Below are 18,913 nucleotides of genomic sequence, written 5' to 3'. Positions count from 1 at the left end.
TTCTACGAATGTAAAATTTTCTTGAGAAAAAGCAAACTATGCAATTTAAAAACTCCACTTAATTGAACAATTGTATTTTCTTACTCACCCTTCGGCGGCGACGAATGATAGTACAATCCCTGGAAACGGCGTCTGCGTTTCGGTGGCATTTTCGCTAAAGTTGTATGTTTGTATGTGTGTGTTTAAATGTGCACTATCAAGACTGTGAACAGCGGACTGGCTGCTGATGCGCCGCACGTGGCTGAAAGACGATGCTGCCGCTGAGCGTGATGAATGCGAATGCCACTGCAACGGCGAGAACAGCACTGAGACCACACTTCAAAGAGCTCGTGCATGCAGCCGATACGAAACTTTCCGGCAATAAGTCATCCACATAAATATGTAAAATAACGGTACACCCACTCGAAAGTAAACCAACAACAACAACGATAAATGTCGAGCAATATGTACAGACACACGCACGCACAGCCCTTAAGGAAAAAAGAAAAGCAGTGGAGCGTTCGGACGAAAAAGAAAATGAGCGTTTTGCGAATTTATCAGTAGATAGACAAGTTTCATTTTGGTTTCTGTTTTTTTTTGCACAGTTATTTGCTCAGCGTATTGGTCATGCAAACGACGCTAGACAAAGTGGCACAAAAATATTTTTGCTGTCATATACCGTTACATGCATTTCTACTTTTGTGACACACATACAAACACATAACTGCAGGCTGGTCATTTGTGCGGTTTTCCCAGCTAACTGTTATGCGATTTTCTATATATTCACGCGCACACATGCACATACGCAGCTCTACTATGTGCCGTTTCTCACCAATGTATTATTTATTTCACTAGTTTTTACTTTTTTTTGTTTTTGTTGTGCTCGTATTTCGATAGAACTCAATCGGATTTCGTCAAATTACACATTTGTGCGACTTTTAACGAGTTTGTATGCAGATAGCTCGGCATTTTTCCAAATTGCGCGGCACGCCCGCTGGCTATTTGTCACACACACACGCACATACACCGCGGCACAATTACTTTTTTTCATAATTGTTGTTTTTTATTTGCACTCAAACCACAGTTTTGTTGTTGCTTTTGTTGTGTTGTTCACGTATTTGCATTATAATTTGCTTGATTGCTCATTCGCGCACTGTGCCACACCACCTTGCCACTAAATTCACACTTCCTCTTCCTTTTGCATGGCACACAATGTATACGGCTGCCCAGCACCGTTAAGCCAATTGCCCATTATCGTTTTGGTCGCTCGCCGACATTAGCTTTGTCACTCATGCAACGCTCACAACACAATGCGACTCACCACACTGGCGACGGCGGAAACAGCAACGGAAACGTGTCCACGAGCGTTGACGGTTCGATGGCGTTTGCTGCACATATGACTATCTTCGACAAATTTATCAACTAGCACGCCACTACATAGGAATTATGGTGCGCATGCAACGAGAATGGACACGAGTCCGCACGAAGCCTGCTGACCGCACACTTACATGACTGGGGAAGGAGCTGACGGTGACTGGGGCATTAAAAAAGAAAAAACAACAAAACAAAAAATACAAATTGGAATTGTCTGCTGGCGTGTTGCATACGATTTCGTCCTCATTCAATGTAGGAAAAGTTAGTTGTACATTTTTATTGAACCCGTTAAGCACACAGCTGTTGGTTCATAAACTTGTGCTGCACTCACTATTGTCCTTCTGGTTGCTCTTTCTTTGGTTTTAGTTATACACATTTATAAATATTAAATTGCTAATTTGAATTTTATACAACTTTAATATATTTTCGCATTATTTTTATTTTACGCTTCCAACGCTTTGAAATTGTCGTTTCATTTATTATTAATTTATTTCACTGTTGTTATATAATAAGATATTTTAATTTAGTTTATTTTTCTCCATCACTATTAATAGTTATTTTACTTTATTTACTGGTTATTTTAATGCTTTGCCTCACTTATCTATCATTTTCAGCGAGCGCATGCGATGCAACTGCAGGATGTCGAACACGTATACGCACTGTAGTGCCAGCGGGTGAGTTCACTTTCAACACTGTTGTGCAGTTATCATCCTGATTTAGTTTTGTTGCTGTAAATTTTAAAAAAGTGGTTACTTTTATGATATTATTTTATTACTTAATTAGGAAATCAATATTAATTTTTTCCGTAATTTTCGCTAATTAAGCTAATGGGACTTACAAAGTGTGAGTTCGTTGTTGTAATTCGTAGAATTGCTTGAGTCATCGTTTGCCGCCGCAAATTCATGATTTGGCTCCATTTCATGCAAGTTTGGTTTTGATCAATTTCATATGGGGAAAATCTGTTTTTAAAAAAGCTTCATGAATATAAATTTTTTTTTTGGCAGAGACATTGTTATTATTGGGAATACTAGTATATAGTATTTTTCTCGAACGTTTATTGAAAAAAAATATACCAAAGTATTATGCGAAGTATTGCTCATTGAAGCTATAACATTTTCTAATCTTTCTGGCAATTTGTGGATGCCAGTCACTACAGCTGCGCCGGCTTTGCAGTCAAGTATAAAAAGCATAAAGCAAATTTGTAATATTCTGTTCTGATTTGAATCTTATTCCAGTGAGAGCATTCTGCAACTATACCGGTAGTCAGAAGTGGCAAGATCTAGGCTCTATTCATTGACTTTATTGTCCTTATTGAAGCCAATTAATATATGTTTCGAAATTTTTAAAGCAAAAAATTTGGTGAAAACACACGAAGAAGTTTGTTAGATTTTACCAAATAAAACTCAAATCTTCTTAAAGATAATAACATTAATTATCACAACCTCTTTTTGGATTCAAGTGTAGCTCGCGATCTTAAATTCAGAAAGCTTAAGCATAGTCAAAAGATTGATGGCAGAGTTCACTGAAATTGGCAGGGTTCAACAACGAGTCTTTACCTTACAGTAAAAGACTCGAACTTTGCGTAGAGTTTCCGAATAAAAAACCAGTTAATAATTCTATTAATCACCAAATGAAATTTTCAATCCTTAATAAGTAAGGACCATGTACCTACCTTATAAAAATTAGTATTGATATTCCTCAACCAAGAAATTCCGACGATATGTAAAAAATAAGGTCCTTCTTACATGATAGCAAAGTTTATGGAAGAAGAAAACTTCTCTGAAGAGTACTAGTTGTTCAAAGCAGAGCATAACCTCTTAAAATTATCAAAATAACGCCGCAATGGAATCAATGAATTCTTACTAGAAAAAAATTGTGAATTCAATACCTTGAATGACAAGATATTTAGCAACCGAAAACGTTAGAAACTCTAGTAAAAAAATATAAAAATTATTAGCTTTACGAGCTGAGTCGATTTAGTCTTAACCGTCCATCTATATAGTATGTCTGTTTTTAAATATGTAAGCTAACTAGTCCCTGAACTATTGCTTCGGCATCACACAATATTGCCAATCGTTTCAAAATCTATTGGCTAAAGAGTTAAAGATGATGCTGCTGGTGCTGCAAAAAGAGGTCGGTGTCAAGGCAACGCTATAATCTTCGAGCATATTGTTCAGATGATATAAATATAGCATAGCTGCTATACAAATTGACCGCTAAAATCATTATAAATATCATTTTATGCCTTTTAAACAATAAAATATGTTTCAGAGCAGACGAAGTTTACATTTCTTCTTAACTAAATACGGAAATCAACCTACCGGAAGCCAATAGAAAGGATTCAGAGCCTCGCTGCACTGTCCAAAACGGGAGCATTAAGAACAACTCCAACGGCGACTCTTGAAGTGGAACTAAACCAGCCACCTATAGACCTCTTCGCTGAAAGCCGCGCAGCAAAATCAGCGGGACGACTACTAGCTGCAGGAGAATTTACTTATAGAAACTTAGGGCATAGCTCAGCGTGTAACGACCGTTGGGCAAACACCGACTACATGATTCCACTTTTCAACTGGGAAAGACGGTTCAAAGTAAACATAGAAAATTATAACTGATAGAAAGGTATGTCAACTACGCGCAACATTCTAAACATCTATACGGATGGCTCGAAAATAGGCAATGGAGTTGGTGCGTGGATATTCTGTTCAGATTTAAGCATAAGGCAACCTTTTAAGTTGCCGGACTACAGCAGTATGATCAAGCTGAGGTCTTTGCTATTGCGAAAGCCGCAGAGCTAGCCTCGTAGACAGTCAGGCAGCAATCAAAGTAGTAACCTCGAATCGCATACCGGCCATAAACGTCTTGGGAAACAAGACGGTAGTAGAAAGTGTTGCCAGAAATAAGCACCTTGACTTCTACTGGGTACCAGGCCACAAAGGCATCGACGGCAATGAAAGTGGACGAGATTGAATTTTATACGGCTAACATCCAAAAACGTGAACAACTTTGGGAAATTGAGCAGGTATCGATAGTAAGGCCACAGAGTATGTTAAAATTCGCGTTAAGCGCAGGTATCCTAATAGATGACTACTCCTCTTGAACATAGCTTGGACTGAGTTCCACATGGTAACGCAAGGACCAAAACTAGTCTACGCATGACTTATTTAACCTATATTAACCTTTTTCGTACTACCAAGAAGACATAATTGGAAAAATGCAGCATCTTAGTGGCAAAAAAAGTTGGCGAGAATAAAAAAGAAGCGATACAACAAAATATTGAGGGAAAAAGTTTGAAAAGTCGTAAGAATTAAACAAATATCGGTAAAAATTAAATAAAAAAGATTTGACTGGCCACCAACTTAGTGACTATTAATTATTAGTAAGACCTCAAACCAGTGAGCAGAGTTTATGGTACATATTTGTGTCTAGTCTTTGCTCGCCAATTCCCCAACAAAACTTGATCTTGGTTAATGTAACCATGATAAAATCACTATTTTTTACATAAAAATTATTATATACATATACCCATAATTTCTAAGCAAAATTTAAATTAATCCTTAACGACCTGCTGTCTCCGGTTATAATAATTATAATAACTTAATACCCACATCAGTAAAATAATGATTTACACAATATTGCGAAATCAGCTTGATCGTCATTAGACGGGACTAGTGGACCACAGTGCGTTATGTCCGCTTAGTGCATTCCTTCATTCATCCCACGACCACTAACCGAACATAGTCGAGTGGAATAGCAACAACGAACAACGAAGTGCTTAAATATTTAATAATGATTGCATTGCATGTGAACCGCTTGCGCCGCAGACAGGCGCATAGACAGCCACCCGCACACACATGCATGGGACATGCACTTAACGAATAACCAACAACACAGTTAACCGTGCGACCAACAAACGGACACAATACCGTTTGACATGAATAAAGTGAATGTAGTTTTAACGGTAAATGCACTGCTGACCACTAGCTAGCGGCTGACCAGCTGGAGTGTAGGCGTTCGCAAAAAATATAGCAAAAGCAAAAAAAATAGCAAAAGGAAAAAAAAATTGAGAATGAACTAAATTAATAATGAAACAGTGGCATAGATGTGGTGAAGTTGAAATGTGAAACGTGGTGGCAGAAATTAAAATTGAAAAGACGACGCAAAGAAGAGCCCAAACGGCAATGGAAACCAAATCGATAACGCATATATAAAAAATTAATATTTTGTTGTTATTAGAAAGCGGCAATTGGACTTGATCGATACTTAGTTATAGTTTTCTCAGCAAAAGTTTCTAACAAGAAGCATAAAGTTAAGAGAATTTAGGTTGGCTCAGGGGTGGCTTGCCGGTATGCGAGTATAACTTTGCGTGTTTTCTTTGCAAAAAAAAAATAACAATAACGAGCACTACTTGAAAATGTACACAGGAAGCGATAGAATTGACACCATTTAATAGCCAATTGGAGAAATTGATAAAAAAAAGTGTTTCACAACTAATTCACTCATAGCATTTGCGCTTAGTCATCGAATTGTTGCCAAGTGGTAACGCTCATTCAGATAAACACTCGTCAAGTCAGCCAACTGAATGGCAATTAAGATAAAATATCAATTGGTTAATTGAATGCCACAATAGCTTGGCCAAAAAGAGAAGAAAGAGAATAACTTAACCAAAAAACAGCAAACAACTGTTTTCTTCTATACAACTCAAGGTTGCTTTCCTCATATTTACATAAATTAACTGTCTCTTCGCACAGGTTTTAAGCATGCCTGAGTCTTCCTTAATGTGCTAGTGGTGAAAGTAGAAATAGGAGAGTCGAAAGTGCGAGCGTACGATGAACCGACTAAGGTTGAGTTTTCGGCCACGAAGCTCAATGGCTGCCAGTGATAACTATTTGACAAAGCCACAATTTAGCTATTACATTTAAATAATGGCTTATTGAGCCTACCTTCTCTTGGCTTATGATAGCATTTTTGTTTTCAATGTCAAATGCGACTGACGCACTTCACATGCACGTGTTCAATAACTTGACCTACTTCCTAAGAAAGTTGACACACTTAAACAAACGACACCAAGCAAATACAAATATATAAATTTTTTTATTTTTATATCATATACATAGTTTTTTCTGGGTTTTATTGTCGAAGCTTTACATACACGTATTGGAACAGGCCTTCAATTGCTTCTTAACTTTAGTATTATTTTGGTTTCAACTCTAATTGAGCTGTCATTTAATGTTTCACACGCATGCAAGGTTAGCCACAAATTAAATACCCATAGGCACACACCCACATATATGTACAAATGTATACATATGTCAACAAATGTTAACAATGATTAATTGAGCTTCTGCTTTTCACTTATATGTATGTACGCAAATCTCCAAACATATAATCTCTACTTTGCAAGAGTTAACACACGGGCAAACTAATTCAAGATCATTATCATAAGATCATTATCTTAGAAAGCATTTAGGCATATGTAGTGATATCTTAAGCTCTGGAATTTTCTTCAAAAACTACTTCATTTGGCTCCGGAACAATTCTTCATCCCATAAAATGATGTTAAGGACTATTCTTAGTTATAGTATTAGTCTTATATTTATAAAAAAATAAAAAACGGCATGTATTATCATGTATTTTTATTCAGATACAAGGGACGCACTGAACTTCTACCTTCTACTGAGTTTCCTGTCTATTTATATAGCTGCGAGGGATTTTTGAGCCCAGCTCAGGAAGAGGTGCAATGAGCTTTCCCACGAATAAGAGGGAGGGTATGGGATGAAGTGTTCTGCCGAGAACTGTCTAACGGTTTTAGTTGCAGGCTACAAAGACGTCTTTTCAATGATTGGCTGCCATTAAGGTAGCAATAGATCTGCTGCTCCGAATTGCAGCTTCCTTCAGAGATATATGATTTCACTCCGATTGCCTAGCAGCTATATAATTTTTGAGCTCGCTGATTTGCACTCACAACTTGTCTAGGAGGGCAGGCAATAGAATCAAGTTTCTTCCGTATTATACTTGCTTGGGTACGTGGTCATCACAGAATCGCTGAAAACTACAAAGCCGATGAGATTGCTAGAGAACACACTCTTACTCCATTATCATAAGTTCGGTCATTTACGGTTCGTCAAGCGAAAACGGAATGGTTTAATGCTTTTTGCGGCGAAAATGGTGGTCAAGGCAGGATTGACTGCAAGGAAGAGTTTACAATATTCTTGGTGAGATTGTCAGGGAATGATCTACTGTGAGCTGCTTCTCGACTCTTATTTTGAATCTGCACTGACAACAATTGGTCCATCTAAAGGAAAAAATCGAAGAAGCGAAGAAGCGAAGTAGATTTGTGTTTCATCAGAACAACGCCTGGCCACACACATCGAAGGCGCCTTGTCAGAAGCTCCGCCTTCTAGTGCGTACATAGCACCAAATGATTACTACCTGATCTATGGCAAACGCTTTTGCTGCTGAAAAATTCGCCTCAACAGAAGCTTGTGGATATCGCCGGTTCCAGTTTTTTGCAAGTAGCGAGGAGGGCCTTCGAAATGGCAACAAGTTATCGAAAGAAGTGCATATTTAAATGAATATTTAAGATTAATCATCGTAACATATACACATGTATATTTAATAATATGAAAGAAAGAGGCAATGAGAAAATGCATATTTAACGGAATCGATTGCATTAGTTTGAATGCAACAAAATAATGTAAAGAATCAGACGAAAGATTAATAAGAACGTAGTGGCACAAGCTTAAGCGATTTTATCTATTTCTTACCTATTGACACTTTCCTTATTTATTGACACTTTTGTAAATTTCCATGCTAATTAAATATAATTACATCGACTGTCTCACACACATTACTATTAATTATATTTCATGTCGATAAAATCAATCAATTAAATTTTATGCTGCTAATTACTTGCTCCTATGTACGACATATAAGCAAAATATATATTATATAATACTTATATATAAGAATATACAAGCGCGTTCCAAAGTAAACAGGACTTTTTGAATGTGACGCACCCTGGTGGCGCCATCTATATGTCGACTGATGCGTAAGAATCTGCAGTTTTTATCGATTGTCCAGTGACATCATGTCATTTCATGACATTTCATCAATTGGAATTGAAGTTATTGCGTATTAAGTGTCAGTATGTTTGTGTTATCGGTGCGAAAATGAGCTTCGAACAAAGGGCCAACATCAAATTTTGTTTTAAAATTGCTAAACCTTTTACCAAAACGTTTCAACTGATGAAACAAGTTTATGGCGATGATTGCCTATCCGGCAGCAGAGTGCACGAGTGGTTTCAAAATTTTAAAAGTGGGTGTGAGGACATAAATGACGATCAACATGTGGACCAAAAAAAATCCGTGATCACCGGAAATTCCATCGAAACTGTGTGTCAATTCATCAAAAATCAGCTGAAATCATCATTGAAATTCATGGAAAGTGAATTGAACATCTCCGAAACATCGATTTATCGCATTTTGGCCGAACATTTGGTCCTACGAAAGGTGTGTGCACGGTTTGTTCCGCACAAATTGACTGACGACCAAGAGTTGCTCAGAATCCTATATTCGAAGGACGCTTGTGACCGATTATTTGACCAAAAATCACATTTGAACTATTAACCACTCCCTGTATTCACCATATTGCACCGTGCGACTTCTTCCTTTTCGGAAAAATTCCTTTGTCGATGAAAGGAAAGCGTTATGCAGACCTTGAGGCCTTTCAAAAGGCTTGCACCGGCATACTGGCGGCCATACCGGCCAACGAGCTAAAACACTCGTTAGACATGCCTTTGGACCATGAAAAAAGCTGTTGCAGAAGGAGACTATTTTGAATAAAATAAATTGAATTTGCCGAAAAAACCATTTGTTTTTTTTTTTAAGTCCTGTGTACTTTGGAACGCACCTTGTAGTGTATTAACATTTTTTAAGGTCAAAAAGACACGTGTAGGTTTTGGATATAATTTTTGGAATGGGAAGACCAAAATAATTAACGAACAACAATGTCCATTTTATTCATTATTTTTCTAACACGGTTTTCCTTAATAAAGATGTTCTCAAAGATACTCATCTTATTTTCTATAGGCTTTTCCATTTAACTTTTTTGGACTTCTCACTGACTTTTATTATGCATTTTTTTAACAGATGTTTCTTTGCAGAAATACACTCACAAGTTTTGACACTGTAGGCCGAGCGGCGACTGTGAGTGGAAAATATCTTTTATATAAACATGAATCTTAAAGAGGAAAATGAAGTCTGTAGGACTGAATGCTAAATATGAACACGATCTGTCTAACAGTTTGTTTTTGGTAACTACTTAACTCAGTACACCTCAGTATTGTGTTGCGACTTTTACAATTTATAAAAATATTGAAGAAAGAATTTGTCTCAAATTTTATATTTCCAAACAAATTTCGTGTTCGGAAACGTTGTGAATGTTGGAAAGGGCTTACGGTAATTCAGTTTTATCAAAAACACAAGCCTACGAGTGGTACAAAGCCTTCAAAAACGGTCAAGAAATCGTTGAAGACATGCCTCGTACTGAACGATCTTCGACCTCTTCAACCAAAGCAATTATTAAAAAAAGTGAAGCATATGTTGCTTGCAAATCGTCAGGCAAGTGTTAGATCGCAACAGAGCTCGAAATCTCTCGTTTGTTCATTGGAATGATTTTGATGGATAGTTTGGGTTTGCAACGCGTTCTTGTTCGACTCGTCGCTATAAACCTGAATTTTTTTCGAATGAGTACCGTTACAGGTTCCTTTAGAGATGTTTGATCGTACGAATTCCGATCCCACATTCATGGAGAGCATTATAACTGCCTATGAGACATGGGTTTATTAGTTTGACATAGTCATAGTCAACATCAGCAGAATGGAGAGAAACAAATGAGCCGAAACCAAAAAACCAAGGTGACGATCATCGTTTTTTAGATATTCGTGGTTTTGTGTATCATGTATTTGTTTCGGAAGGAACGACAGTCAATAAAGAGTTTTATTTCGCCGTACTGAAGCGTTTACGTGAGAACATCCACCGCAAACATGGCAAAATATCGTAGAAATTGCGAAAGAACAATTCATCGATTTTACAAGATGATAATGCACCATTGGATCGAGCCATGATTGTGACCGAATTTCAAGCCAAAAATGCAATGACTACTATCAATCACCCACCGTATTCACCATATTTGGCTCCATGTGATTTTTTCATAAACAAAATTCGCTAAAGAAGCTGCAGGCCATCTCAAAAACTGCCTATAAAAAGTGTTTCGAGGTCTGGAAAAATCATTGGCAAAAGTGCTTTATATCTGGTGGGGATTACTTTGAAAGCAACAAAATAACTATTTATGACTAATTAAATATTTTGCGCTTTATTTACAATTTCCGGATAATTTTTTTGACAATGTATATACCATAAATGATCAGCGTTATTCTCCGTGTTTATTTAGCTATGTTTTTCTATGTGTACGTTCAAATTATTCTCTAAGGTTTTGAGATATCGATCTGAAATTTGTGTCCTTTTCTCCACGAAAAGCTTTATCATCATATTTTATCAGATTTATCATAAAGATTTTTATAAAAGATCTGGGCAACTATAAAAAGAACATATTTGCAGAAATCGTTTTAAAACTATGTCAAGTGAGATGGATTGCACGACCAGCTCAATGTCAAGATTTTTTCGAGTTGATCTTCATATGAAAGTCTATCGCCGGTCAACTGGTCATCTTCTGACAAAGCGCTTGAAACAAATGAGACTCAACAAATGCAAGCCGCTGCTTCAATGGCACGCGGCCAAATGAAAGTATACTTTTTTCAAATGAAAAAATGTTAAGTGTTGCAGACATTTTTAATAAGCAAAATAGCAAAATTACAAAATCTCGGCAAAAACTTTGGAAGACTAAAAAAATCGTATTCCAAGGTTTCAACGTGGTAACCATCCAGCTGATGAAATGGTTTGGTTTGTTTCACTTATGTGAAGAAGGGGTTAAAGCTGAAGCAAAAGTGTACCAAGAGGATGCTTAAGAAGGCGTGGCAAGCAGTTAAGTGAAAATTTTTTCGATGGAGAGCATTGGATCTTCCAGCAAGATTCTACATCAATACACAAGACGTAAAACCACTCTCTGGTTTTAAAGCAATATACCTAGTTTCTTAGCGGCCTACGATTAATCGTGTGGAAGTCTGGTGAATACAATAGACTACAGTTTGGGGTCAGGGTTGCAGAACACGATATGTTGCATAATTCACAGAAATCTGGAGAGTTTCAAAAAATACTCTGCCCTGAGCAGCGTCGTCAGCACTAATAAAAACTGTGCGCGCTGTGGCCGAAGGGTTTTGAGGCTTACTTGAAAGCAAATGGAGATCATTACGAATAAAATTTTGTAAATCGTGTATTTCATACATGCATTATCAAGCAAAATTAACTTAATAAAAAATGTGTTATGGTTTCAGTTTTAAAACGGTCTGATTTTGTAACAGAATTTATGATGGGACTAAGTATGTATATTACCTATAAAAAATACACCTGTGAGGGTTTTATAGCTTTGTTGTATCTGAAGTACTATTTTTATATATAAATTTTTTAATATAATAAGCATAATCTGTACATACACTTTGTTAAATAATTTCCTAAGAATGCTTTACCTTCCCAATTTAAGATTTCAGTTGTTCAAAAATATTTCAGAAAACACTTCTAATACTTGTTGTGCATATAAAAGCTATTAGTTCTAAAAATTTGCATAATTTAATAAACAAACATGTTCATGGCATTGCTTATATGCATTTCCAACTCCTTAATACGATTTCGAAAAGCGCATAGAAAAACACCACAATAAATCTCTCACTGCGGTTGGCGCAAAATAGATTTATATGCAACACTTTATTCACTTCATATCACTTTATCTAAATCACTTTGTGTCAACAACCGCAAATAACACTTCAAATCGTTATTTATTATCCGTTTTTATGATTACTTTTTTTTTTGTTTTTCTAGAATAGAATTCGCTGCGCGAAGTTACGCGTCGCATATCCTGCCGCCGACTGTGACCTACCGTATGCGACGCGGGTGTTTTATCTAATTTCTTCCTTGGCACGTAGCGGCGACGATGCCAGCACCTGCCACACACTTTCCACAACTAAACATACATACACACACCAAACTACCAATATTTGTTTGTATGTATGTCTGCACTCTTATTTACTGGCTGCCGTCTGCAGAAGTCGCTCTATCGCCGCTGGCAGAAACAAATATGCGGCGATATTGCAGTCATTCACTGTGTTGGATTCACATTATTGGCGCAATCAATTTGCCCTACTCTACTTACACAGTTGTACACACACACACGCACACTCCAACATATGTGCAAATGTGTGTACCGTTACTCACATACTTATATTTTCATATTTCTATTTGCTTGTTTTCGCACAAATGCATTTTCCCACTTTTTCGATTTGCATATTGTCCGCCTTTCGCACGCTTCCTTCCTGCACAACTCAGCCCAGCTCATATTCGCCTTATCTGCTCATCCTCAATGGTTCATATTTGTTCGGCAAGACACTCACACACACACACAAACACTTGCTTCGAAGTGAATATTTGCAGTTTCATATTTGCTTTTTTCGCATTCGCTTTCGTTGATGTCTTCACCTTCGTGCTCGTTTTTCACTTTGCACTTCCTCTTTCACTTTCGTTGAGAAAGTGGCAGTGGCAGTGGCTTTCGCAGAATGTTGCGCCTTGCTGTCTTCGGACTCTGTGCCAGTGTTGTTGTTGTTTGCAGCAAGTGTACAAATAAAATGGCGTTAGTAGTTTTGTTGTTGTACACTGTAAGTGTACTAATGGCATTTCAATGTTCGCGTGCCGAGCCAGCTCCATTCACAATGTGGTGTCGTATTTCAGCTTTTCGAACTATCTACCGAAATTCCTCATATTTTGCACTAGCGGTTGCCACCCTCCGCTCCGTCTTCCGTTTATTAGTTCAAGTGGGCTCAACTATGTGGGTATTTACAAACCGATGTACTCTGTGTGGAGCCGGCGCCAAATGGAGGTGTGGCACGATATGCAGTGTTTGATGGGTGCGAATACTCAACACTTGCCACCTTGATTGCAGCTACTTGCCAACACACGGGCTTTTCGACTTAATGCCTATGAAAGTTAGTTTTATGACAGGCCGGATAATGCAGCAAATTTATTTTTCAATATTTCATACATTTACCAATACGTTTTATGGCATGTGTGCAGGTGTCTACCTATATTTGTATTAAAATATGTTTGATTGTGTGTGTGTTAAGTCGCAAATGTTGGCGTTTTAGCCGCTGATCGATTTCTTATTGTTTTGGCTTAATAAAGTTCATTTAAACTTTTCTTTAGCCGTTGGTATATTGTTTCATTTATTTATTAGGAAAACAGTGGAAATATATAGTATGCTTTTAGGCGCGTTTTGATGCATATTTTGCACTTCCGAAAAGTACTCTTCAGTCAAAGTAATACAATGATTGTTATAAGGAAACTAACGGCATTTTGTCACTAAATTATTATTTTTGTTGTTGTATCATAAATACGTCTATTATAATAAGCCGTTATTTAGCATTTTTCGTTACAAATGGATCATTCTCACTTTCTGACAGCTAAAAACTGAAAATCTTTGTTTATTAAAATTGTTGCTATATTTAATTTAATTATATACAATTTTTTCAAAATTTTCTGGTATCGAATATAGTTTACCAAATCGTTTTTAGTTTTGCAATTTTCAAACAGCTGGCCACCCTATTTAAACAAGCGTCCGATGGAAGTCATTCATAAGCCTTTTTAGTTCGATATTAAGTTGCTAATATTAAATATTTGCCAAATATTTAATTTATTTTATCAGTTCAATTTCTCATTCAATTTCAAACAAGTGGCAACGCTTTTCAAAAATATGTGTAGTTTCAACATTTAACCGTGTTAACACTGTTTCTTCCTATATTTCAGTAATTCGATTATTGTATATGTACATTTTTTAAAATATTTCTTTGAAATGGTGGCAACTTCTTTTAAAAAAATATTTTCGACTGGAAGATTTATTTAGTTTAGTTTAACAAGTTTGATATAGTTATCAATTTGATTATTTTATACATTTTATTAAATGTTTTTTAAAAGGTGGCAACATCTTCAGAAAAATATTTTCGACAATAAAATTTATTAAATTCAAATTATCTAATTTAATTTCCATATTTCAGTAATTTGATTAGTTTATAAATTTTATAAAATATTTCTTTAAAAGTGGCAACTACAAACGGAAACAAATGGAAACTACAAAAATTCAACTACAACATTTTCCAAACCTTTCAAGTCGGATACCAATGCGGAACAGTCTCTGTACATTTTTATAAATTTTCGCTCAACACTTTCAAAAAATTGGCAACCCTTTTCAAAAGCATATCCGTTAGAAAAAATTTGTAAACTTTTTAATTCGAAACTTTGCAAATTGCACAATTTAATTTATTTTATAATTTAAATTTTTTACATAGTTTACATCAGCTGACAACCCTTCTCAAAAATATGTAGTTTCAACGTTAAGACTTCTTAACCCACTTTAGTCAACTTTGCAGCAATTTGATTATTGTAAGAGATAATTGTAAGATTTCCGAAATATTTTTAGTTTAATAACCCTATTACAGTAATTTTAGTTTTTTTATAAATTTCAATACACAATTTTTTTAAAACGGTTGCAACATCTGCAAAAACTATTTTCAATTTAAATTGAATTTTTCAAGGTGGATATCCTTTTCGATGAGTTTATTTACTTCTTATTAATTTTTGCTTAATATATTCAAAGAAGGGGCAATCCGATTCGTAATCCCCTCCAGTGGAAATCAATTACAAACTTTTTAAGTCTATGTCTTCGTATTTACATACATATGTATGTATGTACATTAGGGTGCTTCAATAAAAAATTTTTAATTTTTTTTTCAACTCTTACCCCCGCAAATGATAATGATTGACAAACAAAAATCCTCCCTCAACCCTGACGCTGTAGCTTAACTCCAAGGGGTCGCTATTTTTGTTTTAGGTTCCCATACATTTTACATAGGAATTTTCGTTTTTTCATTCAAACTAAAATTTCACCAACTAATTTTCGTTGCACAAAAATAACCATCACATAATTACAATATTTTATAAATGTAAAAAAATTAATTTGTTAAAAAAGTGGCAACTTCATCAGAATTATTTTCAACTGCAAGATTATCTAAATTATTTTAGTGAGCTGCTCGTCTGTAGCAGTTCGATTGTCATACCAATGTTATTAAATTAATATTTTTGAATAGGTGGCAACTCTTCTAAAATAATATGTAGTTTTAAACAAGAGTTTTCTTAAACTACTTTGCTTAAATGACCTTATTGAATTATCTTTTCAACATTATTTCACGAACATTTTTAAACAGGTGGCAACTTATTAAATAAAAATAAATATTGTCTAATGTAGGATTTTCAAGTTTCTTTGGCCATAGCCTAAAAATTCAGTCATCTTAACAAATTTTGTAAAATTAAAATTTTTAAACAGGTGGCAACACCTTCCCAAAATTTGTTGTTTCAATTGAGTTTATTTTTATATTACCTAAGTCTTCTTGCTCTATTGTAATATTTTAATTACCGTATAAACTTTATAAAATTTAAATTTGAAGCAAGTGGCAACTTCCGAAAATAGCTTTCCCACCTTCTAACTTTTATATTTTGTCAACCCATCATATATCGTACAAAAAAAAACAAACAAATTTTAATTTTTAATTAAAAATATTTATTGTAAATACATATACATATTCTACAATTCCAATTCGGCCAATAAGACACCCTATAAGCATATTATATTATACGCAAATAAAGTACATACATTTGTACATAAATAATGTTATCTTTTTCGTTTTTAACTTAAGATCAATTCGAAAGCTATGATTTATTAAAAACCCTAATGGAAATATCACTACAAAAGCGCACACATACAAAATCCTCATTTTGTTCGTCGATCGAGCACACAAAAAATAAATATATTCATATTAAATATGGATGTGTGCATGTGTTTAAAATATTAGTTAGATGTCTAGGTATAAATAATTTTCAATTCGATATTTGTTGCTGCTAATTCACAAAGAAAATAGATACGAGAAATCATGTAGTCGCTGGCAGTTCCGTTGTTGCTTCTACTTCCGTTGATATGTGTATGGGATTATTGAATTCGATGTGATCCCGATTGAGTAATTCATCTGAAATGAGATAGGAAAAGGCTATAATTCGAGGGGTTTATGAGCAATAAGATGAGGAATATTAGTAAAAAAATATATATGATATATACAACTGAGGAGTTTCAGCTTCTTATCTTAACCCTTAAAGCCTGCTAGGGTCATTTTGACTCGCTTTTGAATCACTGACTAAATCTCGATATACAAGTATATACAAAAGATAGAAGGATGAAGTTCGGAAAATATTCTAAAAAAATCAAGCTAAATTTATTAAATCTTGTGATATACATATATGTACATACATAATTTGATGCTGCTATGACATATATTGCCTCTATTTAAAATCGTCTCATAATTTTTTATTTTTTCCTTCGTCTTAGAACACAAAATACAGTAGAAGTTTATTATTGAATTCTGGTGACATTTCTCTCTCCTTTTACAGATTGTCCGGCACAAATTTATAAATCAAAGGATAAAGTTCATAAAAATGAACTATTAGAAATCGAAAGATTTATTTTTTCCACACAAATTGCTTTTCATCTCGTTTTTTTTTCGAAAACTAAGATAAGTTACCCCGGCTGGCTTTCTAACCATACATTGGCCTTTATGTTCATTGTGATGCCAGATTGAAGTTATCATAATTATTAATACGAGCTGAAATTTATGTCGTGCAGGACGTCAACGCTTTTGGTGAAGTTTGTTACTTCAACTCAGTCTCATGAACTGCAAAGCTCCGACATATCTATGCCAAATCCTAGATAAGGCCGCACAGAAGCAGAGGAGGTGTTCTACGTCTCTTTCATATCTACCGCCATCGTTAATACAATAATTCCCATACGACTTTGATCTGACAGTAAGTTATAACTTGTGACTAGGCTAACAATTGTCTTTTCGCTATGGTTTGAGTCGAAAACCAATGAGTTTTCCGTCAGCTCTCTTGCACATGATCTTGGCGATCTTGCATGCCTCTAAGACATTCCATATCACCCAGTTTGAATGTCAGCCCTTTCGGAAGTTTCATTGTACATCATTGTTAGCGACTTGTGTATTTCTTGAGCCGGTTCGCTAGCCAAGCGGATGCCTTTTCGTTTCCAGCATTATTAGCTACCTTAACAGCTTTCCTAACCGCAAAGACTTCTGCTTGGACGATACTGCAGTATTCCGGTAGCTTGAAGGGTCGGTTGAGGTCAAGCTCCTCGCAATAGATCTCGGGATACATACACCGTGATACACCGTGGATAGCATACCCTGGGCAATCCACCTTTTTTATTGTGACTTGAAACCTTCTCCACTAGATAAAGTGGAAGGGTATGTTGTTTATTTTATACACTTATCGCGCTTTTTCCGATGGATCTTGTACAAAATTCACTTAACGCCGCCAATCTTTGCAGCTAAATTCACTGTTCAGCTTTACACCCCTATGTCAATTGGTGGCAGGTTGAGTAACTTTAGTTGTGCAGCCGTGGGTGTGGTTCTTAGTTCTCTTGTTATTTAAAATTAAACTTTTAGACATTACCTTTCTTCAACGAGCCTTTGCTAATTATTGACTACCGAATATCGATTTATCGATTTTCCTACAAAATGATTTCTAGAGGCTTAAAAAATCATTCCTATCTACTATAAAAGTAGACGCTAAAAGTATTCCACATTAAGACCAATAATTCTTTATGAAAAAATATGTCCATAACTATTGTCGAATTTGTAGGGAGGTTTTAGCAGAAAAGTTAAAAATACCATGGAATGGAATGTTAGTAGGTCGAATTTTGTATCAAATATTTTCAAGACTTCCACAAATTCACTCACCTTCGACACTCTTTTGCTCAAAGTCCATTATACTCATCACAATGGTGTTTATAAAATCTTGTGTGATTGTTTCCGTGATATTTACGGGGTCAAAGTAAAGATAGCTACGACGCTGGCGCACATTCTCCACCGTAGGCAACACTGGTTCGCCCTGCGACAACCCACCATCAAACGACGGCAGCGAACGGCGACGGCGACTGCGGAACAAGGCCAAACTGATATGCGACTGCTGTAATGGTATATTGTCTGGCCCAAATTCCAAGCACTTGCCATTGACGCAATAACGTTCCTCGGTGTTTGAGCATTTAGTGCCCAGCGGAAAGTGCCCATACCGGCCATTCACCAAATAGAAGCGATACTTAATAGATTCATCCTGGCAGCCGACACGACAGCTCCTATCCGGCTCATCGACGCTCGCCGCAATTTGCGTGCCATAGCCGGAGAGGCCGCGCACCTTCTGCTTGTAGCGCGCGCAAGTGTGTTCCGCATGTTCGGTGGCCGACAGTAAACGTTCACAAGGCTGCAATAATTCAACAATAAATTGGA

The 18,913-nt window shown here is 36.0% G+C and overlaps 2 protein-coding genes across 16 annotated transcripts in view; both read right to left on the bottom strand.

Moving 5' to 3' along the window:
- LOC120772186 (putative ankyrin repeat protein RF_0381) overlaps window positions 1-12,381 on the bottom strand; it is a 54,241-nt gene extending 41,860 nt beyond the window's left edge. For 12 of the 13 annotated variants that reach the window (XM_040100644.1, XM_040100645.1, XM_040100646.1 and 9 more), the window contains exons 1-3: window positions 11,996-12,381; window positions 2,192-2,312; window positions 89-2,081 (exon numbers count right to left, since the gene is read on the bottom strand). In XM_040100644.1, coding sequence (XP_039956578.1) covers window positions 89-149 — 61 coding nt within the window. In that variant the 5' untranslated portion in view covers window positions 150-2,081; window positions 2,192-2,312; window positions 11,996-12,381. The remainder of the gene's footprint in view (window positions 1-88; window positions 2,082-2,191; window positions 2,313-11,995) is intronic. The other variant, XM_040100637.1, reaches the window with a different exon arrangement.
- A 3,750-nt stretch (window positions 12,382-16,131) lies between these two features.
- Window positions 16,132-18,913, bottom strand: part of LOC120771175 — a 41,858-nt gene continuing 39,076 nt past the window's right edge. For 2 of the 3 annotated variants that reach the window (XM_040099065.1, XM_040099066.1), the window contains exons 14-15: window positions 18,368-18,887; window positions 16,494-16,588 (exon numbers count right to left, since the gene is read on the bottom strand). In XM_040099065.1, coding sequence (XP_039954999.1) covers window positions 16,494-16,588; window positions 18,368-18,887 — 615 coding nt within the window. Of the gene's footprint in view, window positions 16,589-18,367; window positions 18,888-18,913 lie in introns of all 3 variants that reach the window. The other variant, XM_040099067.1, reaches the window with a different exon arrangement.

The sequence above is a fragment of the Bactrocera tryoni genome, chromosome 3 (assembly GCF_016617805.1).
Source record: "Bactrocera tryoni isolate S06 chromosome 3, CSIRO_BtryS06_freeze2, whole genome shotgun sequence".
Taxonomy (NCBI): domain Eukaryota; kingdom Metazoa; phylum Arthropoda; class Insecta; order Diptera; family Tephritidae; genus Bactrocera; species Bactrocera tryoni.
This window is presented reverse-complemented; position numbering and strand designations above follow the sequence as displayed.